A 25928-nucleotide genomic window follows, 5' to 3' on the forward strand; every position below is an offset into this window, starting at 1 on the left:
CACTAGTCAGTGAGCAGTTTATTACCCATCAACCTGTCCCCAGCCTCCCAGCACTGTGGCCCATACCGAGTCAAGGCATGGCCTTTGCTCCCATCAGTCCTCCAGTCCTTGTGTCCGGCCCCCACCCAGTGTCCGCCCCCTCCCAGTCCTCCACACTCTCCCACCCCCAGCCCTCCAAGGCCCAGGGGCCACACCTCAGCTAGGGGAGGGCAGGGAGGGGAGAGGAGAGGAGGTAAGAGCTGGCGAAAGAGGAACAAGATTGGTTCCCCAGCATCCGGAACCACCACCCCAGGATGGAGGCAAGTGGACAGGGCTTGGGGGTGGGGACGGGGGTGCCAGGCGAAGGTTCAGGCAGGAGGCTCTTCTCCAGGAGGTGCAGGGAAGCCACTCAGGTCTCGGCCAATGATCTCACTCACTGTAAAGGAGGAGCAGTTGAGAGACCGGGCTAGGGCCAGGGCGCCTCCTTTTCCAGACTCCCAATCCATTCCAGGCAGGCCTCTGTCTAGGATGCCTCTGGGCTCCTCCTGCTCTAGCTTCTCTTCCCCTGAGCCTCAGTTTCCCCCATGTGTCCTGACACCTGCTCTTAATCCACGTGGGCTCCCAGGCCCTCATGCCAGCCCCTTCCCGCTGGCTCCCCCTGCAATGTCAGGGCAGTTGCCTATCAGCAGGGCCGGAGATGGGCGTAGCCAGTGGGAGGAAGGAGAGGGGAGATTGGAAAGCCTCCTCATGGGCAATCCAGACCACAGTCACCATGTTTAGGGGAGAAGCTGAGGCAAGGGATACCACACTTGACTGAGACCTCAGCAAGCCACTGCCACTCTCTGAAATTCAGTGCCTGAATCTGCAAACAGGGAGCTAGATTAAACGATCTGGAAAGTACCTCTAGCCCTGAGATTCTGTGATCTGGGGCAGAGGGTCGAGGCAGGAAAAGGGCTGGCAGGTACTCCACGCTCCCTTCAGAATCAAGTTAACTGGATTCAGGTGGCCACACGCAGCAAGCACTTGCCTCCTGAAGCCCTCCAACCGGCCCTAAGGGACCACGGATGCCCAACCTCTGGGAAGCCAAGCTCCAGCCCTCAGCAAACATGCAGAGCAATCTCTTGCACACACGCACACTCGCAGCCCCCGTCCCACACCCACCTTCCTCCAGCGTGATACCCTGGATAGGGACACTGTCTCGGAAGCCGCTGCCGTAGCCACCCCTGGATTTCTCCTGCTCCGGAGCCCCCTCCCCAGGGCCATAGCTCGGCCCTACCTCATTGTATCCCTCAGCAGGGGGGGCGTGAACACCACTCTGGGGAGGGAAGGGGCCTTCCAGTGGTGGGGATGAAGGCAGTGGAGGTCGGAAGGGGGCAGGAGGAGGAAACGGCAGCCCCAGGGGAAAGGGGGAGCCCCGTCCTCCATAGGGGTCACTAGGGAAGGGCCGGGGAAGGAAGGAGCCTGGAGGTGGGCGGGCACAACCTGTGGTACCCCCGGTCTCCGGGAACATCCGCAGGCCATGTCTGTAGGAGGGTGGGGGTCCCGTCTGGGGGTACAGAGGGGGCGTGCCATAGCTGAAGCCTTCTGACACATAGGGAGTTTCGTAAGCAGGGTCTTCATGGGGATAGGAGGGGGGGTAGGGGGGTCTGGGTGGTGAGAAGTCCATTTCAGAGCCAAAGGGGGGGCCCGAGGCTGAAGGGAAGCCCCGGAGAGATGCATCTGGTAGAGGCTCCTCCTTGAAGATCACTGGGCAGATGGGAAGCAGGAGGTCGCGCTGGTGAGAGGGCTGGCAGTCTCCCCACTGCACACCCTCCCACCGCCTCTCCATCCCCAGGTTTCATCAGTTCCTTGGCCCCCCCAGCATAGGGCACGGCATCCCTCTGCCCCTGCCTCAGCCCCCCTCTCCCCACAGCCCCACCAGGGGTGTCTCGGGGCGCACCAGGCAGGAACTTGAAACTCTGGGTAGGACTGCGCTTCCTCCGCCCATTGGAGACATAAAAGTAGACCTGGACTGGCCGGGACACTCGCTTATTGCTGTATTCAGGGACGGTCAGGGTCAGGGTCACCTAGGGAAGAGCAGAGGATGAGGCGGTGAGCCCTCAAGGGATCTAGGCTCAGCCCAGCGCTTCCAAGTACCCAAACTCTACCTCCTGGCTTTTTCTATTTGCAAAGGAGCAAAGTTCATTCCCTAGAGATGTCCCTGCTTCCAGAGTGGCCAGGTTGCCTCCTCCAGAAAAGAGCAGGTAGCCTCTGGAGTCCACTCCCAAGGGCAAGGGAGCTGGTTGAGAATTTCCTGACTTCTCCCACCCCCAGGGTGGGGGCCCTATAACACAGGTACCTCATTGCTCTGCAACCGATTCACTGTGGCCTCCTCCTCCCATTGCAGCTTTCCATCTGTGCGGGAAGAACAGAGAGCTCCAGCCCAGCCCTGCAGCCCTGCCCCCTGGCATTTCCCCTCCCGCTGGAGCCAAGGCCAGATTTAGAAGGTCCTGACAAGGCCTGACTCACAGAGGAGCCCCCCGCATGCTTATTCAATCAAATGGAACAGGCAGGGTTTAAAACTGTCCCCACGACGTAGAGCTGCAAACAGAGGCCAAGGGAAATGGCAGGACCAGTCCAGGGACCAGAAGCCACTCTTGAACCCTCCCACCCAACTCCAAACATCCCCTTCCATGACAGAGCTAGAAGGAAGTTCAAGGGTAGAAAAGGGGCCCAGCTTGAAGGGAGGCAATGAGACCCCAAGTCTTATGATCCAGAACCTCTGACTCTGTTATGATTTGGCCCTAGGGTGTTAAAATTGAGGGTAGGGATGAGGCTCTCAGTCAGGTGTAGGCAGAGGCCCCGGGCTGGTGAGAATACCTGGACCCCTCAGTTTTCCCTTCTCCACACCTGCAGCTCCATCCTGGGGCACCTCACACGCTCTTGTAATCATAGCTGTGCTGCTAGACCCGGTAACTGAGGAGAGGCTCAGGCTTAGGCTATGAGGGTAGAGGTCCCCTCTTCCCTTCTCACATTCCCTACCCTCATGGTGGGAAATTAACTCAAAGCTGCCTCCTCTTTAATAACAAGAATGTATATTCCTTCCATTTATTCCCCACCCTGAGCGTTTCAGACCACTGGACAGCATGCCTGGGAAACAGACAGAACAAGAGGAAGGGCAGTCTATCTGTCCCATTTTACAGATCAGGAAATCGAGGCTCATCTTGCTAGTTTAGAGACAGTGTCAGAGCTCATCAACCCTCTCATTCCAAGCTCTTCCTGCCTGCCTTCCCCCACCCACACTGGGTACTTACCAGGACCCCTCTCGATGAACACGACCTTGGAGTCTGGCAGGAAGTTAGAGCCGGTCAGCACTAGCTCCTCCCCTCCTCTCACAGAGCAGGCACTGGGGCTGTAGGCCTCCACCTGGGGCAGCTCCTGGGCTGAGCGCTGGGCTGCAGAGCAGTGCAGGAGAGGCCTGGCTGGGCTGGGTATGGAGAGGACAGCCTCCTGTGCCCCCACCCTCCTTGGAATGACTGCCACAGGGCCCGGGAGGAGCCCTCCTCAGTGGCAGACACACAAGAAAAACAAAAGTCTCCCTGGGGTCACACAGACCATGTAAGGAGCCGCTCCTGGGCAAAGGGAGAGATGAAAGACTAGGCCAGCGAGTTATGCAAACAAGTGCATAGGGGCCACCCAGGGGCAGATGGAGGCCAGGGTTGCTCTAGTCCAGCCCAGAGACAGAATCTGAAGCAGGGATAAAGGGGAACACTCCCTGCCAGCCCATCCATGATGGAAATAGGGTGGGTCCTTTACAGGTGTTCCCTGGTCCAGCAGGGCACAGCACACTCTGCAGAGGAGATGGGCAGGCAGACACACAGACAAGAAGTTAGCCAGAGACAGAGATGGCACAGGGCCTCTTTGCTCACAGCACTCGATGGGCACCGATGCTGTCTGCACCGAGACGACCTTCCCACTGCCTTGAGGCACGTGTACCCGGAATACCAGCCGCACGCGTGTGTTCTTGCGCCCGATGTCCGTCTCACCCTTCCGCAGCTCAATGTCTGAATTCCGAAGCTTCAGGATTCCAGCACAGTCAATGCTGAAGGCAAAGAATCAAAGGTGCTAAGCCCTCCCAGCTGATGTCAGAATGCTGAAGCCCCTCTAGAGGGAGACCTCCACCCTCCATCCAAAGCCCTAAATGATCTTCTCTGGGAGACTGGGGTGGGGGGCAGGCGGAGGTGGCCTTTCCAGAGTGCTCCCCCGCCCCAAAGTCCTCAGATCCTACACCAGCTCCTAGAGATGATGCCTAGCTCTTCTGGAGTGAGGAAGAGGGGGCCAAGTTTAGGCCCCCTGGAAAAGGCTGGTCCTAAAGCGTGAACACTCAAGGGAAGTGGAGAGGGAACTTACTTGGCTGCCATGTTGTTCTCAGGAAGCAGTGTCATCTCCAACACCTTGGTACCACTGACTACGGCTTCATAGCTGGCTGTGGCCACCATCTTGCCCGTGATGCGGTGCACCTGGTAAAAGGCATGGGGCCGCAGGTTCCTCTCATCTGCAGTGCCGATGAACATCTGTAAGGTCAGTGGCTTCTCACTGTAGCCTAGGAGCTGGCAGAGGGAGACAGAGGCCCCTCAACTGAAATCCCCACTGTCACATCCTCCATCCATCCCTAGGTTTTCAGTCCACCCCTGGTGAGGAGTGAAAGATAACGGATATCCTGGAAGGGGTTCCCAGGGGGGATTGGGCACCGGTTGTGGAGAAAACGTGGCCTGGAGTTCACAGTGTTATTCTTGGAAAAAGGCCCAAAGTGGGCTGGGCAAAGGGGAAAATCTTCCAAGAGAGACTGGACCAACTCAACAGAGACAACCTAACTCCCAGTGAACTTTGGCCTCAGCCTAACCCCTCCCCCACCTCTGGCAGGCCATCATTTTCCAGAGTAGACATGAGGCTGGTGTCCCATGGGATGAGTGGAGCGGGGGTGGAGGGATGGAGGAGTAGAAAGTATATCCGGGTCCTTGAAGTGCACCCTTCCTCCCCCAAGGCCAGTCCCTCCCTCAGGCCGCCTGCAGGGTCATTGCTGAGAGGGAGTGTGGGAAAGGGCAGTGCCATGGGTCTGCACAGCTGGAACCCATCTGCAGGGATCTGGGACTGGAGAGGAAAGAGGCAATCAGGCTCCTTACCTTGACCACAGGATGACCACCAGGGGCAGCTTTGACAGCTCCCCGGCTGCCCTCTGTCTCATAGTGGGCCCGGTGGTGGGCTCTGGGCTGCACCTCGATCCTCAGCTCCAGCTGCTCATACTGGCTGGGCAAAGGCCAATCCAGGGGCGGGAGGGCAGAGGTCCTGGGTAGAGACAGAGAAAAGAGCACTGATCACCTGCAGCCTCAGCTCCCAGTCAGGGCAGCCCTGGGTCCCAGCTCCCAGGAATGTGAGGGAGGAGAGGGTGCAGATGTGGGAGAAAGGGATTCGCAGCAGTGAATCACACTGTGAACCGTCCAAAAGCCTAGAAGCAGGAGAGATAGGGGACAGGCCCCTCCCAGCCCCTCAAGATGAGGTGGAGAAGGTGGCACCAGGACTAAGTCTCCCTTCTTCCCAGCTCCGAACACAGGGTCTGGGGTAGCAAGGGTTCCCCTGGATACAGATGAACCCCAAGGCTATTCCAAACCCCAGGTCTGGATGGGAAGAGTCAAGTAAGGAAGCACCACCTCGGGTCAGAAAAGGTCTCTGAAATTAACCCCTTCGTTTTCCAAATAAAGAAACTGAGACCCAGAGCGGGGAGACCATAGTCTAAACAAGTCAGAAATGGACAACGCCCGGAATGGGCACAGCCCTTCCCAGGCCAGCGCCCTTTCCACTAGCTGGGGCTGGACAGGTGGGTTCTGGAGAGCTAGGAGTCACAGAGGTGCAACTTTCCTGTAGTGAGCATCCAGATACTCCAGGCCAGGGGCTCTCCATTGGTAATTGCCCCCAGATGAGACTTGGCAATGTCTGGAGGCATTTTTATTTTATTTTATTATTTGTTTTTTCTTTCTCTCTTTTCTAGGACCACACCCGCGGCATGGGGAGGTTCCCAGGCTAGGGATCTAAACGGAGCTGTAGCCACAGGCCTACGCCAGAGTCACAGCAACGCAGGATCCAAGCTGCATCTGCAACCTACACCACAGCTCACAGCAACACCAGATCCTTAACCCACTGAACAAGACCAGGGACCGAACCTGCAACCTCATGGTTCCTACCTGGATTCGTTAACCACTGAGCCATGACAGGAACTCCTTAAGGCATTTTTAGTTGTCACAACTAGGAGAAGAAGCACTCCTAGCATCTAATGGATTGAGACCATGATACTGCTAAATATCCTACAATGTCCAGCGCAGCCACACACAACAAAGAATTATCCTGCTCAAAACAAATCAGTAGTACTGAGGATGAAAAACCCTGCCCTATAGGAACCCAGGGGAACAAGTGATAACATTTCTTTCCCAAAGGAAACTTTTCAAGATGGAGACAGCTGGATCTGACACCCAAGGTTTAGGATTATGGACAAGGACAGGGTTCTTTGAGGGTGAAAAGAGTAGGAGAAGAGCAAGAACTGCTTTTTTTTTTTTTTTTGTCTTTTTGCCTTTTCTAGGGCCAATCCCGCGGCATGTGGAGGTTCCCAGGCTAGGGGTCCAATCGGAGCTGTAGCCACAGGCCTATGCCAGAGCCATAGCAACTCGGGATCCAAGCTGCATCTGCAACCTACACCACAGCTCACAGCAACGCCGGATCCTTAACCCACTGAGCAAGACCAGGGACTGAACCTGCAACCTCATGGTTCCTACCTGGATTCGTTAACCACTGAGCCACGACAGAAACTCCAAGAACTGCTTTTTTTAATACAAGTTCTCTGATTTGAAAATACATGCTATTTTATTCAGATTTAGAAGGTATACTTTTTTTTTTTTGTCTTTTTGCCATTTCTTGGGCCTCTCCCGTGGCATATGGAGGTTCCTAGGCTAAGGGTCGAATCAGAGCTGTAGCCGCCGACCTACACCACAGCCACAGCAACATGGGATCCAAGCCACGTCTGCGACCTACACCACAGCTCACGGCAACGCCGGATCCTTACCCCACTGAGCAAGGCCAGGGATCGAACCTGCAACCTCATGGTTCCTAGTTGGATTCGTTAACCACTGAGCCACGATGGGATCTCCTAGAAGGTATACTTTTAAGCCACATGCCAGACCCTAGAAATTAAGAGTTAGAGAAGGGCTGGGAGTTCCTGTCATGGCGCAGCGGAAACGAATCCAACTACTACTCATGGGGATGTGGGTTCGGTTCCTGGCCTCGTTCAGTGGGTCAAGGATCCAGCGTTACTGTGGCCGTGGTGTAGGCCAACAGCTGTAGCTCCAATTCGACCCCTAGTCTAGGAACTTCCATATGCCTCACCTGTGGCCCTTAAAAAAAAAAAAAAAAAAAGGGTTAGTGAAGGGCTGAAATCCAGCCCTATATGTTTCACCACAGAGCTGGGGGTGGGAGACACCCTAGAGAAATTCTTCCTTTACCTACGTGGTCCTCCGAGGGTTGGAAGGGCTTTTTCTAATTGGTCCAAAGGGAGTAACTGTCCTTTTGCAAATCATCTGTCCAAAGGGGCTGCTTTTGGAAAAAAATTCTCCTTAAAACTGAGTAGATGGAGTTCCTGTCGTGGCGCAGTGGTTAATGAATCCGACTAGGAACCTTGAGGTTGCGGGTTCGATCCCTGCCCTTGCTCAGTAGGTTAAGGATCCAGCGTTGCCGTGAGCTGTGATGTAGGTTGCAGACACGGCTCAGATCCCACATTCCTGTGGCTCTGGCGTAGGCTGGCAGCTACAGCTCCGATTAGACCCCTAGCCTGGGAACCTCCATATGCCGTGGGAGTGGCCCAAAAAATGGCAAAAAGACAAAAAGACAAAAAAAAAGAAAGAAAGAAAACTGAGTAGATGACAACAGCTATAAGCTGGTAGCAGATTCTCTTCTGAAATGCCCAGGGAACACAACCAAGACCTTTTTTCAAACCTATCCCTTCCTTGACCCTCCTGCCCCCAGAGTGGGGTGGCTGGACACAGCAGTGGTGCAAGTCACAACCCTCACCTGAAGATGGGGCTGTGTCCCCCAATCCGGGCCTTAGACCAAGCCAGTGGGGAGGGCACTGCCAGGTAGTCCATGCCTGCCACCTCCTTCCGAGGACCCCCGGGAGGAGCCCCGGCCTCCTCTACTCCTGAAGGCAGCTTCCCGTTGCATGGGGCAGGTTCCTCAGCCCGAGGCAGGGCCACTGCCTGCTCGCTGGAAGTCCTCCGGGTCTTCTGGGGGATGCTCTCTGCCGGTGGGGCTCCCACGTAGTCAAAAGGGCCGGGGGAGCCAGGGTCCCGGACCAGAGGCAATGGGGGTGGTGGAGGTGGCTCAGGCCCCTCCTCCCCTAGGCTGCCTCGGCGGGACAGAGCTGGGGAGGCCGAAGATGGGGTTCCTGAGCTGGAATAGCGCCGCTTGCCACAGGGAGAGGCAGGTCTTGGGGAGGCGGGGGTGGGCCCAGGAGCGCTGAGGAGCAGCCAGCTATCCTCTGGCCCCCGGCCTCCAGGGCTCGGACCATACAGGCTCCAGGGGTCATCTGGGGTCCACGGCCTAGGGGAAGCCCGGGGCGAGGGCAGTGGAGAGCCCAGACCAAAGCGGGAGGCCGCCTCATTTAGCTCAGACTCCACCTCATCACAGGCTGCATACAAGGCTGCCTCGTCGGAGGCGTCTGAGAAGAAGCTCCAGGAGGACAGGCTGCTGCTGCCTGGGCTTGGGCTGAAGAAGGGGCCTCCGCCCTGGCCCCCTGCCTCTCGGTAGCCTCCAAAGCCTTCTGGTGGGGGGTAATCCCTGGGAGAGCCTTCCCCCCAGGCATCTGGATTGTCCTCCAGCGTGGCTGGTGGGTCAGGAGTGGGAGAGATTGAAGTGATGCGGATGCTGGGGCACTCAAGAACGCGGCCTCCCCCAGCCCCACCGGAGCTCCCTCCCGGCCCCCCCAGCCTCACTGACCGGGCTGGCTGGCTCTCCCAAGTGCCAGGAGAGGGGGCTGGGCGGGGTGGTGGGGAGTGCATGCCAGGCCGAGGGGGTGGAGGCCGGGGAATGCCAATAGGGGTGGCGCCATAGGGAGGGGGCTCCCCCAGGGCCAGACGGCAGCATGGTGGGGTGTCCTCTGAGTCCAGTTCTGTCAAAATAGAAAGGGAAGGGGACAGAGAGAGGGATGATACAGGAGAGGGGGAGAGAGAGAAGCAGGTGAGATGTCTAGGTTCTTTGAGTGCACAGCCTTCCAAATCCTGTATGCTACCCCCTCCTCAGCAAAGAGGAGTCTCTGAGATGCCCTTCAGAGCCACAAGACAAAGCAAAGTTGGACGTGGGAAGGTGGATACAGATCCATGCATGCCAGGCTCAGGGAACCTCACGGTCTGAGCTCCTGGCCCTGGGACCTGGGGTACCAGACGGGGCGGGTCTTAAGGTGAGGGAGGCGGGTTGAGAGCGGCTGGAGCTGGGCCTGGAGGCGTGTTTAGGGAAGCGTTGGGCTGGGCTGGGGGCGACTCACACATGAACCCAATTAGCAGCGGTTCCCAAACCCCCAAACGGCGCTGGCAGGAGCCCCAGTTGCCATCGCAACGGTGGCCGGGGGAAGGGGGGCGCCAGGGCCGTGATGACGAGTGGTGGTGGCTCCTCCCTCGCTCCCCCCAATCTGGGGACGGGGGTGCAACCGAGGGGGTGCAGTGCGCCGGCCGGGCGAGGGCGGGGTTGGAGGGGGGGGCGCAGGCTGTGCGGATTCGTGCGAGCGGCCGGCCGCCGCCCCCGGCTCGATCCCCGCCATCTGCCTCTCATTGCGGCCAGACAGGGGAGGGGGAGGGGAGCCCTGGCGGGGCCCGAGAGCGCCCCCAGCCCCCGGCGTCTAGGCTGCGGGCCTAGGGATCGGTCCCCAAAGGGCAACCTCTAGAGCCCAACCTCCCTTTCCCTGGCGGCGCCTCGGGCTCTCGGGACCGCTGTTCCCGCCCGCCCCCCATCCAGTGACAGTCGGCGGAGCCGAGCGAGAGGCGGCGCGCAGCCAACAGCACCCCCACCCCCACCCCAGTCACGACCTAAAAAGGAGAAAGTGGTGCCCGGCCCCCAGCCTCACCTCCGCAGATCCTTGAGCCCTGGGACTCCCCTCAACCTCTGGCCCCCTCATCTCTCACCCCAGGCTCTCTACCTTAAAGTCCCCAGCTTCGGGATCCCCTCGCCCGTCCCTCACGAACCCCAAGACCCCTTCCCAGCCCCGCACTAACCTTCCCCCGAACCGCCCGCACCCAGCGGGGGGGCCTCCTTTTCCTCCCCGAACACCAGCTTAAATTCCAGCTCCTCATCCTCGCAGCTCGCTGCCCCCATGGATCCGGCCAAAGCCCCCAGGTCCCGGGCTGGGTGGGAGGGGGGGAGTCTCAGGAGGCTGCAGTCTCTAGACCGGTGGCTCCCTCCCTCCCTTCTCCGAGACGCCCCCTCCTTCGCCGCTGCCGCCTCCCTCTGGACGCCCCCTCGTTATTATAGAAACTTTTCCAAACTTTTTTCCCCAAACTTCTTCAAAGTGCCCCCCCCCAGCCTGTCCCTGATTGGCTGCCCGGGATGCTCCAGCCCCGCCTCCAGGGATGAGATGGGAAAACCACGCGCGCCTTGTCCTCCCCCACCCTCCTTCCCTCTGTCCTCTCTCCAGTCCCTCCCCCTCAAAAAAAAAAAAAAAAAAAAAAGAACAAAACTGAATTGGAAAACGGTCCCTCAAGCGTGGTACGACCATAATGATGCCTATTGGCTCGCAGTTATGACAATCATTTCCCGCAGGGAGCGCTACCACCACAATCCCCAACTTAGCCTAAGTTCAGAGGCTCTGGGTCCGAGCGTCTTAAAGGGGCCACATAGTGGGCCCACAATATAGAGGACCCACGGAAGACCTTTTTTTTAAAGTTCTGGAGAATTGTGCAGCCAGCAACTAACAAGGGAGGACCACCTCTCTCCCCCATTTCCCTCTAAACCTAAGGCCAGGCCGGTTCTGGAGTGCAGCATGGCTCCAGGCTTCTCTGAAGAGGAGCAGGCCATTCCTCTGAAGCTCCCAGCCCTAGGTCCCCCTGACTAGGCCTTCTGGAAGCCTTTGCCCTGCCAAATCAGCCCCTCCACAGGTCATCTCTCCCCGCTTCCAAAAGTGAAGAATATTTAGCTGTCTCGGGGCACTGTTCAAAGGTCCACGGGCCCATGGGCGATGATCCAGGCCGGGCTTTACCTCTACCCTAGTCTCAGCCACCCAGAGGGAACATTAATTAGCCTCCACGGGAAGTCGGCTCCCTCCTCCCTAGAACTGTAGTCTGGAAAGAATCTCGGATCCGATGGCATCCTGCTCCGGCAATCCTGATAACCCCGGCCAGGTTTACCAGAGCCCCGGAGCCCAGCGACCTGGGGGGCCCCAGGGTTGGACACCTGTCACCTGCGCTGGAGGTGGAAGAAAGACAGAACTGGAGTTTCTAGGAAGGGCAGGCATGGTGGGGCCCTGCCGTATGAGAAGGGGTTCGACTGAGATTCGTGGGGGAGAGGTAACCCTTTCCCCCTAGGCAGACTGTGTGCTTCAAACCTCTCTAACAGGCCTCAGAGATTTTTACTCCAAATCCCTCTGGTTCAGGACCGCGCCACCACCGGTGCCCCAGGCCTGCACCTAAATGGTTAAGCGACTGGCCCTTGGGTCAGACGTTTACAAACACTCAGGAGCCGGTCGGGGACCGCGCCCCGTACTCTAATGAGAAACAGGCTCGTCGGGGCGGGGGAAGAGGGGAGGGCTGGCCCGGCGGGCCCGAGCTCTGCCGCGATCGAGGCGGCTCCCCTCCCTTCCCTCCCGTCCTCCCTCTGGCCCGCCCTGGGGACCCCTCCAGCCCCGGGGGACCCCAGTGACGTGCGGAGCTGCCCAGGCGGCGAGCCCAGGGCCACGACGCCGGAGGGGCGGGGAGAAGAAGCGAGGCCGGCCGGGAGAGAAGAATGTTCCGAGGCTGAGCGGGGAGGCGGCCTGGTTTGATTTTTCTTTCTCCCCCCCCCCTCCTTTGGTTGGTCTCCTCAGGTTACATTTCCCTTCCAGCTTCATCTCGGAAATAAAGGAAGGAGAGACCCACGGAGGGGGAGAGCGAGGAACATCCTGAGACCGACGGGCAGCCTCCACCTAAGAGGGGGGCAGAGGGAGGTGGGAAGCCCAGGCGAGAAGCGCAGGGGAAGAGACCCCGACGTGGCCCCAGGTCCACCACACGCCGCCCCTACCGCCCCCCACCCCTGCCCAACCTCCGCAGCACAAGCAGACGTGCACATTCTTTTCAAATGTCATATTTCCTTTGATCCTGGGCAGCGTTTCTCCATGTGTCTGGCTCAGCTCCTGCCCAGCCAGCCGCCTCCCCCTCTCACCCCACTTGTGTATTTTCCTGGAGGTCCCACCCCCTCCTCCCAGCATCTGGAAGGCCCTGAGGGCTGGCGTTGGCGCACATTCCCCTGACGACTCTGGCTTTGCCTTCCAGTGACTCAATTTCCCCTCTGCGGGTGGGGGCCCCGGGGGTGCGGGCAGAGGAAAGAGTTGTTGAGCTTAAATGTGGTATGAACAAGCTGGCCTAGAGCGCCAAGCTTTCCTCGGGGGGAGTGGAGGGGGGGCATCTCCTCATCTCTGAAAACCCTCGGATCTGCCTAGGCTGCAACAGAGTGATGGTTTTCTGACTTGCAACGTCCTGCTAGGGGTAGAGAGGGTAGTTTTAGGTTCAGGTTGTTCTACACGTCTGTCCCCTGGCGGCCACAAAGACCCAGCCAACCTCCTACCCGCAGTCCGGTTTCTCGCCGGCCGGGCCTTTGTCCTTGCTCGGCTGCCCCCTAGCGCGCACACCTAAACACAGCTCTGCTTTCTCACCTTGTGTTTGTGGAAGCGCCTTGACTTCTGCTCTGCGCCTTCACAAGCATGATTCAACGGCCTTGGAGGTTGCCTTTTTTCCTTTTTGGACTTTTAAAAATTTAATTGTCGTGTAGTTGACTTACAATTCTATCTTCTTTTCAAGCAAAATAATTCGGCTATACATGTATATGCAGATACCTATATTCTTTTTTTCTATTCTTTTCCGTATAGTTTAGGAACTGAACCCATTAGGGAACTGAATATAGTTCCCTGTGCTACATGTTAAATTCTTCTTGTTTATCTATTTTATATATAGTAGTGTGCATTCGTTAATCCCATACTCCCGATTTACCCCTCCCCTACTTCCCCTTAGGTAACCATAAGTTTGTTTTCTTGGTCTGTGACCCTTTCTTTTGCAAACAAGTTCATTTGTACTGTTTTTTTAAATTTCACATATAAGTGATATCATGTAATATTTGTCTTTATCTGACCTATTTCACTTAGCATGATATTCTCGAGGTCCATCCATGCTGCAGGTTGGGTTTTTTTGTGTGTGTTTTGGTTTTGATTACACAAGATACATTCTCCTTGTAAACAATTCAAGTCATATATATAGTAAATGGGATATTCCATCATTTTGTATAGATTTATTAACATATACGTACACACGTCTGCTCTTTTTTTTTTTTGCTATTTCTTGGGCCACTCCTGCGGCATATGGAGGTTCCCAGGCTAGGGGTCCAATCGGAGCTGTAGCCACCAGCCTACGCCAGAGCCACAGCAACGCAGGGTCTGAGCCGAGTCTGCAACCTACACCACAGCTCACGGCAATGCCAGATCGTTAACCCACTGAGCAAGGGCAGGGACGGAACCTGCAACCTCATGGTTCCTAGTCAGATTCGTTAACCACTGCGCCACGACGGGAACTCCCGTCTGCTCTTTTTATGTGTATCAGACCATGCTACAGGATTTTTCTTGACTAGCTTTTTTTTTTTTTTTTTAATGGCTTAGAGACTTTTTCCTGTCAGTACATGTGCATCTGAAAATGGTAAAAAGAATGCCCATCTCTTCATTTGAAGTGACTGGCAGAGTGAGGTCTGGAACTCAAGCTTCCCAGGTCCTTGTCCAGTGCTAATTCCACTACACCACATTGTACATAGGGATCTATCTTTAGGTGGGCTCCCCCCCAAACATCAGAACCTGAGAAAGGAACTGGATGCAGGTAGTTTATTGTGCAGAGCAGTGACGAGGGACAAAAGTGAGGCACTGGGAAGAGTGAAACTGGGAGAGGGAAAGCCATCCAAGATGTGATATGGAGCTGGCTGTGACCTTGAGCAAGGTCATTGTCCCATGGGGCACCTACTGTGGAGCCATACAGAATGTGATTCAAGAGACAGGGGATACTTATCTACTCGCCCTCACCCTTAGTGTCAAAAGTTGCCCCTTGAGTGTAAATTCTTGCTGTTTCACACATGTGTCAGAAAATGGTAGGTGTCCCACAAGGCTGCAGAAAAGACACCCCTGGGCAAGAGGCAAAAGATAGGCGCTGTAGCTGTGAGCCGGTACTGTCAGGTGACATGGGCAAGCAGTCAGTTGCCACAGAATTCGCTGGAGTAAAAAGACAGATGGAGAACAGGTGAGGCAGATAAGATGTGTCCTAGAAGAGATCATCCATTCATTCAAACAAAAATATGTATTGAGGAACCTCTATGTTCAGAGGCAGTTCTAGGCATTGGGTACCTATATTTATAAACCATGTCCCCAAGAATTGCCAGTTACCATCAGACTGGAAATGTATTTCATATTTAATATTTCCCTTTCCTTGCTCCCTAAATGTATAGACTATTCATTTTATTCATGCATTTTTATTTCTCTATTTATCTATCTCCTTCCTTTGCATCCCCTTCTTTGCCATTCCAGTTTAGATCTTGATGTTTTTCGGTAATACCTAACATCAAGGGTATAACTTACATATTTGACAACTGAAGCATATCATGTTTAAAGCCCTTCTCTATAACAAAAAAAATTGATTTCAGTATTAATCATGATATGAAACATAATGGCCAGAAAAAGTGTAGAGTAATAATTTTTATTGACTTCGTATGCTCATATGTATAATAAGGCCAATAAATAAATATTTGTGTGTGTGTGTGTATAAGAAAGTACAAGAAAGGATAAAAGCAATGGATTAATAATTGCATTATATTCATATACTTTTTATTTTAAATAAAAAGGAAAAATATATGTATATTGGTCTGCCATAGGAATGAATTAGAATATTACAATTTCTCTTCCAGGTCTTAATTTTTGCAAATTTCTCAATGACTTAATTAAAATTGAGCTTCACATATAAACAGTATAGCCAGGTTTGTTCGTCCATCTCACTTATGGTTATCAAATGAAACTTTTTAATAAATTTAATTTGTTGTTGAGATATAATCCACATACCATAAAATTCACTGTTGTGAAGTGTACAACTGAGTGGGTTTTAGTATATGCAAAAGGTCGTACAATCATCAATTTATCTAATCCCAAGATATTTTCAACACCCCAGAAAAAATGCCATCACTCTTAGTTGTTATTCTCCACTCTCCCTTTCCTCCAACACTTAGAAACCAATAATTCACTTTCTGTCTCTATAGATTTGCCTATCCTAGATATTTCATATAAATGGAATTATTTCACTTTTTTTTTTCCTGGCTTCTTCCATTTGGCATAAAAGTTTTCCAAGTTCATCCATTTGTCATCTGCATCAGTGCTTCATTCCTTTTTGTGACTAAATATTGATTTAATTTCAAAATATTTGCATAAATCAATATATATATAGTTAGAAAAATAGCTTACATCTAAGGAAAAAAAATACTGGCACAATTCATTAAAAATCCCATTTCACAATAAATTCTAAAAATTGCAATATGTCTTTGTTTCTCCAGGGTTGAAGCTAACAGCTTTCAGATGTCTCCTTCATTGAAAAAAAATTTTTTTAATTTTTTAAAAAATTTTAACTTCCTGCAGCATATGGAAGTTCCCAGGCCAGGGGCTGAATGGGAGCCACAGCTGCCAGCCACAGCCACACAGGATGCAAGCCACATCTTCGACCTACACCACAGCTAAGAGCAACACCAGATCCTTAACCCACTGAGTGAGGCCAGGGATCAAACTCAAATCCACATGAATACTAATTGGTTTCGTTTCCATTGAGCCACAACAGGAACTCCCTCACTGAAAAATTTTAAACACAAACACTTCAGGTTTTTATGTAATGTAAAGTAATAGCTCCTATTACAGCATAACAAATCACTTCCAAAACTTTGTGACTTCAAACCACAATAATCATTTATTATCTCTCATGGCATCTGTAAGAAATTCAGACAGGGTGTGGTAAGGAAAGGTCCTATCTGCTTCACAACCTCTGGTGAGGGACTTGAAGGCTAGGAGCTGGAACTGTCGCATGTCTAGCTGTTGACATTAACTGTTGGCTGAGACCTCAGCTGGAGCAACTGGCTGTACCACATACAGGTAATTGTTCGTGTGACCTGGGCTTCCTTACAGCATTGAGAGAAAGCTCTGGGCAGCAGCTACATCCTTTTCATGACCTGGTCTTGAAAGTCATTGCATGCTACTTGTCAAGGCTGTCACAAGCCCCTGACCAGAATCAAGGGGTGTGAACATAGACTCCCCCCACACACACACCTCTGAGTGGAAGGAGTATCAGTTACACTGTAAGAAGAACATGTAGAATGAGATAAACCCATCACATGGCTATCTTTAGAAAATAAAATCTATCACAGTCTGGTCATAACAATCCATATCCCTCCCACTCTCCTCCCCATAAGACCTTCAAGTCTTATCCCATCGCAACAACAAGCTCAGGCACAAGAGCCCAGATGGTATCACTTAGATCCTGGACCTCGAGCCTGAGCAAATGTGTAATGAATCACCCCAAAATGTAGTGGTTCCTTCCAAGTACATATTACCTAATTGGGAAATAAGTTGTAAAGGTGGAAAGTTACATATTAAGAAAAGAGTTTAACAATAACCAATAATTCAGGAGATGTAACAAAGTAAGTCCATCAGTAAGAGATGACTGGTTGGAAGCAACAGAAAGTGACTCCGAATAACTTCAGCAAAAGAGGAATGCATTGAAAGGAGAGGTCACAGAACTGAAATAAAAGGATAATCAGGCTTCAGGAGGGATGAGGACCAGTGGGCTCTAGGGTATTAGTCACGAGGACCTGAGGCACAGACTCTTCAAGGCATTGGACATTTTCAGTTCTGTTATGTACCAAGCCCTTCCCACTTCCAGGACTCCCTCATCTCTAGGTCTCAGCTATAATCTCTTAACATTCTCATAGCATTCATAACAGATCTCAACTGTAATAAGATAACATGTAAATACTTTTTTGATGTCTATGTGCCGGCACTAGGGTGTAAATACTCTGAGCAGAAATTTGGCTGTCTCATTTATCCACCAAGGTCTCTCATTTTTTTTTTACATTTCATATATTTAACAAAAAATAGTGGAAGTAAAGAAAACCAATCAAATGAGGACAAGCAAAAGCTATTTATTTAGAGCTTGCTCTAGCAAGGGAGTCAGGTGCCCTCACTTGGATTTTGGCAGAGACTAAGTTGGGTAAAGGAGGAGGGAAATGCAGATGGGCTAACTGGAGGCAGGGCATCTGGCATAATTGGTGAAAGGTGCATTATTTGGCTTTCTCTGGTTGGTCCGAAGTTGGAAGCAGGAAAAAAATTTAAGGAAGCTGTCACCTTTCTAAAATTTTATTTATTGGAGTTCCCATCATGGTGCAGTGGTTAATGAATCCGACTAGGAACCATGAGGTTGCAGGTTCGATCCCTGGCCTTGCTCAGTGGGTTAAGGATCTGGCGTTGCCTTGGGCTATGGTGTAGTTTGCAGACACAGCTTGGATCTGGCGTTGCTGTGGCTCTGGTGTAGGCCGGTAGCCACAGCTCCGATTAGACCCCTAGCCTGGGAACCTCCATATGCTGCAGGAAGTGGCCCTAGAAAAGGCAAAAAGACAAAAAAAAATTTGTTTATTTATTTATGTATTTATTTTAGGGCTGCACCTGAGGCGTATGGAAGTTCCTCAGGCTAGGGGTCGAATTGGAGCTGCAGTTGCTGGCCACAGCCACAGCCACAGCAATGCAGGATCCTTAACCCACTGAGCAAGACCAGGGATCACACCTGCATCATCATGGATACTAGTCAGGATTGTTACCCCTGAGCCACAGTGGGAACTCCTGGGAAGCTGTCACTTATTAATCAAGATCTGGCTGTTTGGGGAAGATTGTTACAGGACTTTTTTTTTTAGGACCATGTCTGCAGCATATGGAAGTTCCCAGGCAGGGGGTCAAATCAGAGCTGCAGCTGCTGGCCTACGCCACAGCCACAGCAATGGCAGATCCGAGCTGCATCTGTGACCTACACTGCAGCTGGCAGCAATGCTGGACCCTTAACCCACTGAGCAGGTCCAGGCAGGGATCAAACCAGCATCCTCTTGGATGCTAGTTGGGTTCCTTACTGCTGAGCCACAACAAGAACTCCACAGGACTTATTATTTGCCTTCCTAGACTGGTTACTAGAGATAGTGGTCTGACTACCTGCAAGTCTGATTTATAGGCTGGCTTCCTGGGCTGGTTACTGTAGATAATGATCTAGGTGCCTTGCTGCAAATTATAGGTCAGTATTCTTCTTTTTATATGTGGTCTGGTCATTGTCCATTTGTATATTCAATCATGTTTACTGAACATCTTTTATGTGCTCACCATGCTGAGCTCTGGGATACAGAGACTGAGAGACTATAGCTGTTGACTAATTGAAGAATTGGTAAGACACAGTGTATATAACTAGGTGCACCTGTTAAAATCGTTTGGCTGAGTATGACATAAAAACCTGAAATATCAGTGGCTTAAATGAGATAGAAGTTTATGTCTCTCTCACATAAAGGCTTTGCAGGTCTGGATTCAAGGCCTCTTATGACAGCACCACAACTATCAGACTCCCAACTCCTCCTTTTATCTTGCTGCTCCATCATCCTTGCATTCCACTTCATGAAACATGGCTGCTCAATTTCCAGCCATCGCATCAGTATTTAAACTAACAGGAAGGAGTTCCCATCATGGCTCAGCAGCTTAAGAATCTGACATAGTGTCCATGAGGATGCAGGCTCGATCCCTGGCCTTGTTCAGTGGGTTAAGAATCTGGCATTTACACAAGCTGCAGCATAGGTCAAAGATGTGGCTTCAATCCCATGTCGCTGTGGCTGTGGTGTAGGCCAGCAGTTGCAGCTCCAGTTTGACCCCAGCCCAGGAACTTCCATATGCTGCAGGTGTGGCCTTAAAAAAAAAAAAAAAGATAATCCAACAGGAAAATGAAGAGCAGAAGAGTGCACACCTCTTGCTCCCCACACCATTTACGCCTAATTGGCCAGAATTTAGTCATATGGCCACATATATCTATAAGGGAGGCTGGGAAATATATTTATTCCAAGTGGACATATGTCTAGCTAAAAATTTCAGGTTCTATTACTAAGGAAGGTGGAGAGAAAGACTACTGGGGTCAATTAACAGCCTCTGTAAGCTACAGAAATAGGATTTGGGGATTATCCACAAAATTCAGTTACGCATATTTCCTCTAATGTAGGATATTCTTGACTTAATATTAATTATTCTAATTCTATATTGCACAGAGCAAATCACGTTCTTATCATAGTTAAGAAGCAGCAGCTTTACAAAACGCATGGTTATCCTGTTTGGGGGATGTTGTTCACAATATCTACAGCAACTAGAGTCTTCACTCTGTACCCAGGGGCGCTTTTTTCTCAGGTCCCACCAGAATTATGCTTCTCCCAAATCATTAGACAAAGGGTAAAATTACAGAGACTTTTTTTTTCCTTTTTAGGCTTGTACTTGTGGCATATGGAGGTTCCCAGGCTAGGGGTCCAATCGGAGCTGTACCCACCGGCCTACGCCAGAGCCACAGCAATGCGGGATCCGAGCTGCGTCTGCGACCTACACCACAGTTCACAGCAACGCCAGATCCTTAACCCGCTGAGCAAGGCCAGGGATCGAACCTGCAACCTTATGGTTCCTAGTGGGATTCGTTAACCACTGAGCTACAACGGGAACGCCTCACATAGGAATTTGAACCAGGAAAGTTTAATATAAGAAAGTATTAACTATAGTAGGGTATTGGAATACTGAGATTGGCTAGTAAGAAGAAAAGAGAATTTGAAGAATACAGGAGGAATAGAAGATATGAGAAAGAGCTACTAGGGTTAAAATGAAATCTCCAAGGAAGACCACTTACCTGCCCCAAACTCCATCCCAGAGCTGAGATCCAAACCTAGTTTAAGAGGATCTAGCCGTGGCTAACTACCTGGTGGAGGAGTCTCTGCGATGCTGCACTTCAGAACTCGCTATAAAGTTCCAAGGTGAGAGGGGAAATCATTTGTGGAGAGGAGCCATCTCATTTGCAATTCACTAAGAAGCCACCCAAGAGGATACCAGAGGAAGCTGTTGGCGGCTGGGCACTGCTAATGTCTTATACTGCAGGAGCCAGCAATGAAATAGGAGTACACACCACAGGAGCCTGGCCAAAGGAACACCAGACCTTGGAAGAGACCTCTTTCTCTTCCAGAATTCCTCCAGCACCCACTATTGACAATGCTCAACATTGTATCTGCTGGCAAAAGAGAAATATTTACAGAATCCGGCTCAAGTATTCTAAAGCAGGAAGTCATGGATGGGTTTGGAGCTGGGAGTTAATTTTACAGCTGGCACAAAGGACAGTATGGAAATGGATCAGCCCACACTAAGACTGAAACTCAGCTTCAAATCAACTCAATTCCATACTGGATTAAAGTGATTTTCCCCTATTCTAATTGTTTGCAAGAAATAAAAATGAATTATCTCTAAAGAAACCCAATATTGGAGTTCCTTGGTGGCTCAGTGGGTTAAGGATCCCTCATTGTGCCATTGCTGTGGCACGGGTTCAATCCCTGGCCTTGGAACTTCTGCATGCTTCTAGAGAAGCCAGAAAGAAAGAGAAAGAAAGAAAGAAATCTAATATTACCCAGAGATGGAAATCTTCTCTATAATTTTTCATACAAAAAATTCAGGGAGTTCCTGTTGTGGCTCAGCAGTAATGAACCCACTAGAATCCATGAGGACTTGCGTTCGATCCCTGACCTCACTCAGTGGGTTAAGGATCTGGCATTGCTATGGTTGTGGTGTAGGCTGGTGGCTACAGCTCCAATTCGACCCCTAGCCTGGGAACTTCCATATGCCCGGGGTGCAGCCCCAAAAAGACAAAAAAAAAAATGCTTGAACATACCTAGTGTTGGAAAGGATATAGAAGAATATACATTGCTGGTGGGAATATAAAGTGACACAACCACTCTGGCAAAATGTTTGGCAGTTTCTTCAAAAGTTAAATATATACCTATCATATGATTTAGCATTCCACTGCTAGATATTTACCCAAGAGAACTCGAAACACACATCCTTAGGGAATTCCCATCGTGGCTCAGCAGTTAACAAACCTGACTAGCATCCATGAAGACGCAGCTTCAATCCCTGGCCTCGCTCAGTGAGTTAAGGATCCAGCGTTGCCATGAGCTGTGGTATAGGTCACAGACACAGCTCAGATCCTGCATTGCTGTGGCTGTGGTGTAGGCTGGCATCTACACCTCTAATTCAAACCCTAGCCTGGAAACCTCCATATGACACGGGTACGGCCCTAAGAAGACAAAAAGACAAAAAAAAAAAAAAACCCTACACTTGTACATGACATGTACATTTGTAATAGCCAAAAATTATTGTCCATGAACAAGTGACCAGAGGAAGAAATTGAAATACAATGGAGTACCGCTCAGAAATAAAAAGGAATGAAACACACAACAATCTTGGTGAACCTCAAAATAATCACATCAACTGAAAGAAGTCAAACAAAAAAGAATACGTACTATGCGATTCCATTTCTATAAAATAGAAAATGCAAATCAATCTAAAGTGACAGAAGGCAGATTAGTAGTTGCAGGAGAAGGGGAATAGCATAGAAGGCAGAGAGAAGGGCTGAAAAGGGGCACAAGGCAAGTTTCAGGTGTGATAAAGATGTTTGCTACCTTAATTTGTGGTGAAGGGTCCACCAGCATGTACATATGTCAAAGCTCATTATACATCTTAAATATGTGAGGTTTACTGAATGTCAACTCTACTTCAATAATGCTCTTAAAATATTTAACTGAGAAAAAGCTGATTGTCTTGATTGATTCAAAGTCCTGCTTCCAAACTCTTTCAAAGGACCTCACCCATAAAGGGAAGCAGCTGAAGGAGCATAGATCTGGGTTTAAAACCCTGCTTTAGGAGTTCCCGTTGTGGCGCAGTGGTTGACGAATCCAACTAGGAACCATGAGGTTGCGGGTTCAATCCCTGCCCTTGCTCAGTGGGTTAAGGATCCGGCGTTGCCGTGAGCTGTGGTGTAGGTCACAGACGCGGCTTGGATCCCGCATTGCTGTGGCTCTGGTGTAGGCCAGTGGCTACAGCTCCAATTGGACCCCTACCCTGGGAACCTCCATGTGCCACAGGAGTGGCCCTAGAAAAGGCAAAAAGAAAAAATAAATAAATAAAACCCTGCTTTAACCATTGCATTTGGAGGGGATAAGCAATGAGATCCTGCTGTATAGCACAGGGAACTATGTCCAATCACTTGTGATGGAGCATGATGAAGGGTAAAATGAGGAAAAAGAGTGTGTATACGTATATATGTAAATAACTGGGTCACTTTGCTGTACAGCAGAAATTGACAGAACACTGTAAATCAGCTATAATTTAAAAAAAAATTTTTTTAAACCCTGCTTTGCCACAAGACCCTGCTTTGCTGCAAGACCTTGAGCTGGTTACTTAACCTCTCACAGCCTTTCAGGCTTTTTTTTTTTTTTTTTTTGGTCTTTTTAAGGCCGCTCCCCTGGCATATGGAGGTTCCCAGGCTAGGGGTCTAATCAGAGCTACAGCTGCCGGCCTACGCCAGAGCCATAGCAACACGGGATCCAAGCTGGGGGTCTGCGACCTACACCACAACTCACGGCAACACCAGATCTTTAACCCACTAAGCGAGGCCAGGGATCGAACCTGTAACTTCATGGTTCCTAGTGGGATTCATTAACCACTGAACCACAAAGGGAACTCCCAAGCTCTTCATCCATAAAATGGATCTAAGAAGGATCCGCCTCACAGGTTTGTTGCTAAAAGTTGAGATAACAGGCGAGGGAGCACCTGAATACATGAGGCCCCGTCTCTGAGGGAGTTCGATTCATTTCTATTCATTTCTATTCATTTCTATTCCCTTCCTTTCCTTTTCCTTCCAGACAGGGAGCCAGCCTAGTCACAAAGACAATCAGAGGATCAATAATGAGGAGGAAACAGGGCAGAGGGCTTGGATTGTGTTCCCCTGAAAACAGTGCCTGAGACCAGAACCTGAGACTTCCTGGAGGGTGGGCCTAGGGATCAGGAGGAGCAGAAAATGTGAGAAATGCTCCCCAAGTACCTATTGAGCTAGCTGCTGATGTGGAGCTCGGTGCAGCCAGAGGCCTCCGAAGAGCCATGGAACACACCTCAGACTTGACCCCTGGAAAGGCTGGGGCACTGACCCCTGTCCTCCACCAAGAGGACTGCCCCCAAGGAATTAACATTCCTCTTCTCCCACTGCAATTCTGTCACCTGAGGGAGAAAAACAGAGACAGGCCTCTTGCACGGGCCCCTGGCAAGGTCGTGGGGGCCATCCACCACAGGTGCAGCTCAAATCAAAGGCAGCCTGGAGTTGGTGGCGCAGCGGAAACGAATCTGACTAGGGACCATGAGGTTGTGGGTTCGATCCCTGGCCTTGCTCAGTGGGTTAAGGATCCAGTGTTGACGTGAGCTGTGGTGGCTCACTGACGTGGGCTGAGGCGGCTCGGATCTGGCGTTCCTGTGGCTGTGGCATAGGCCAGCAGCTACAGTTCTTATTAGACCCCTAGCCTGGGAACCTCCTTATGCTGTGGGCATGGCCCTAAAAAAGACAAAAGACCAAAAAAAAAAAAAAATGTGGCCTGAGGACATGTGGCAGGAGACACCAAAAGCAGCCCAAAGCCCATCCTTGAGTTGACCGTCCCTGTGACCCTCTCAACCTCAGACAACCTTCCAGCAGAGAAGCTAGAGAGCCAGGATTAAAGTCCTCTCTCCTCTAGACCACAGGAAGGGACACAACTGACTTCCTCAACGAGTCCCTCAGGACACTTGGCTGAGAGAGAGGAGAGAGAATACCTGAGGGGTGAGTCATTAAAGGAGCCCTGAGAGGAAAGGGTGGGGCTGGGAATTTACCAGAAGGAAAAGCTAGTGCTTTCATTGAGCAGCAGTGAAATCATTTTTCTCTGTTCCACAAATAAACTATGAATTAGAGATGGGAGAGGGGCAGGGAGAGGGGCAGGGAGAGGGTTGTTTCAAAGACTGAAAACGCAATAATATTAATGGTGGTAATGTGTGCGGCCCTAAAAAAAAAAAGAAGAAGAAGAAGAAGATGCGGTCTATCCCCCCTCCTCCACTTTCCTTGGGTTATAAAAATGAAGCCCACCTAATACTTGGGGCAGAGCCTCATTGCCTGCCTGCTTGTATCCCTCACAAGTGTTCTGTCTTAATAAATCTATTTCTTGCCTATCACTTTGCCTCTCACTGAATTCCTTCAGTGCTGAGACACAAAGAACCTGAGCCTCAGTCCATCCAGACACCAGGTGAATGATGCTAATTTAAAAAACCGTGGGTTCAGAGTTCCCATCGTGTCTCAGCAGTTAACGAATCTGGCTAGCATCCATGAGGACGCAGGTTCGATCACTGGCCTTGCTCAGTGGGTTAACAATCCGGCGTTGCCATGAGCTGTGGTGTAGGTCACAGACACGGCTAGGATCCTGTGTTGCTGTGGCTGTGGCATAGGTCAGCAGTTACAGCTCCGATTCGACCCCTAGCCTGGGAACCTCCATATGCTGTGGGTGTGGCCCTTAAAAAAAAAAAAAAAAACTGCAAAAAACCATGGGTTCAAGTAATCTGTGTTTAGGCTGGGTTCAGGTCAGAGGTGGTTTGATTTCAACAACTCTAAGTTACCACCTGGGTTTCTAGCCAACAGGCGGTTCCAATAAATCTTGTCTTGAATTCAATTAATTTGCTAGAGCAACTCACAGAACTCAGAGAAACATGTGCTTACTAGATCAGAGGTTTATTATGAAAGGATATAACTCAGGAACAGCCAGATGGATGAGGTGCACAGAGAGAGGTGTGTGGGAAGGGACACACACAGCTTCCAGGCCCTCTCTAGACACCACTGCCCCCCAAGATCCATGTGTTTACCAACCCAGAAGCTCTCCCAACCAGTCCTTTTGGGGTTTTATGACAGAGGCACGATTGTTAACTCACTGCCATTGGCATTTGATTCAATGCCCAGACCCTCTCTCCCCACCATAGTTTGTTTGGGGTGGTAGGGTAGATACTGAAAGTTCCAACCCTCTAATCACAAAGTTGGTTCCCCTGGCAACAAGCCCCATCCCTAAGTTACCTAAGGGCTTTCCAAAATCACTTCAATAATATAGCAAAAGACATTTCATTTTTTTCTGCCCTCTACACTGGCAATTTCAAGTGTTTTAGGAGCTCTGTGCCAAGGAGAGAATCTAAGACCACCTAGCCATTTCTTGTTGTAAGTCAGAATATCACAGAACCCTTTCCAAATAGAACATTTTCTCCATTACTATTCTCTGCTCAAACCATGGGATTTTGTGACTTTTTTCTTTTCTTTCTTTCTTTTTTTTTTTTTTAAGGGTTGCATATGCAGCATATGGTAATTTCCAGGCAGGTGCCGGCCTACACCACAGCCATAGCCATGGCAACACCAGAGCCGAGCTGCATCTGTGACCTATGCCACAGCTTGCAGCACCATTGGATCCTTAACCCACTGAGTGAGGCCAGGAATCGAACTCCTATCCTCATGGCTACTAGTTGGGTTCTTAACCAGCTGAGC

The 25928-nt window shown here is 50.9% G+C and overlaps 1 protein-coding gene across 3 annotated transcripts; it reads right to left on the minus strand.

Annotated features, from left to right (window-relative positions):
- On the minus strand, positions 1-10551 carry NFATC4 (nuclear factor of activated T cells 4). Of its 3 annotated transcripts, XM_047795983.1 has the most exons (11): positions 10263-10551; positions 8071-9166; positions 5142-5304; positions 4369-4568; positions 3888-4060; positions 3273-3413; positions 2318-2373; positions 1919-2045; positions 1141-1725; positions 881-954; positions 306-415 (listed from the first exon to the last, which is right to left on the minus strand). In XM_047795983.1, exons 1-11 carry the CDS (start codon positions 10360-10362, stop codon positions 413-415), a joined length of 2718 nt encoding a protein of 905 aa, XP_047651939.1. In that variant the 5' UTR covers positions 10363-10551; the 3' UTR covers positions 306-412. The 3 variants fall into 3 exon arrangements, with proteins under 3 accessions (XP_047651940.1, XP_047651938.1, XP_047651939.1); XM_047795984.1 differs by lacking the exon at positions 881-954 and having other exon boundaries at positions 1-415; XM_047795982.1 differs by having other exon boundaries at positions 1-954.
- Between the last annotated feature and the right edge of the window lie 15377 nt (positions 10552-25928).

This window comes from Phacochoerus africanus, chromosome 9, assembly GCF_016906955.1.
Source record: "Phacochoerus africanus isolate WHEZ1 chromosome 9, ROS_Pafr_v1, whole genome shotgun sequence".
Taxonomy (NCBI): domain Eukaryota; kingdom Metazoa; phylum Chordata; class Mammalia; order Artiodactyla; family Suidae; genus Phacochoerus; species Phacochoerus africanus.

Coding starts and splice junctions, on each gene's coding strand:
- NFATC4 (XM_047795982.1), bottom strand. CDS start 10,362: ATGGGGGCAGCGAGCTGCGAGGATGAGGAGCTGGAATTTAAGCTGGTG. Junction 3,414..3,887: donor ATCGGTGCCCATCGAGTGCT/GTGAGCAAAGAG, acceptor ACTGCTCTGCAG/CCCAGCGCTCAGCCCAGGAG. Junction 2,374..3,272: donor GTTCATCGAGAGGGGTCCTG/GTAAGTACCCAG, acceptor CTTCCCGCACAG/ATGGAAAGCTGCAATGGGAG.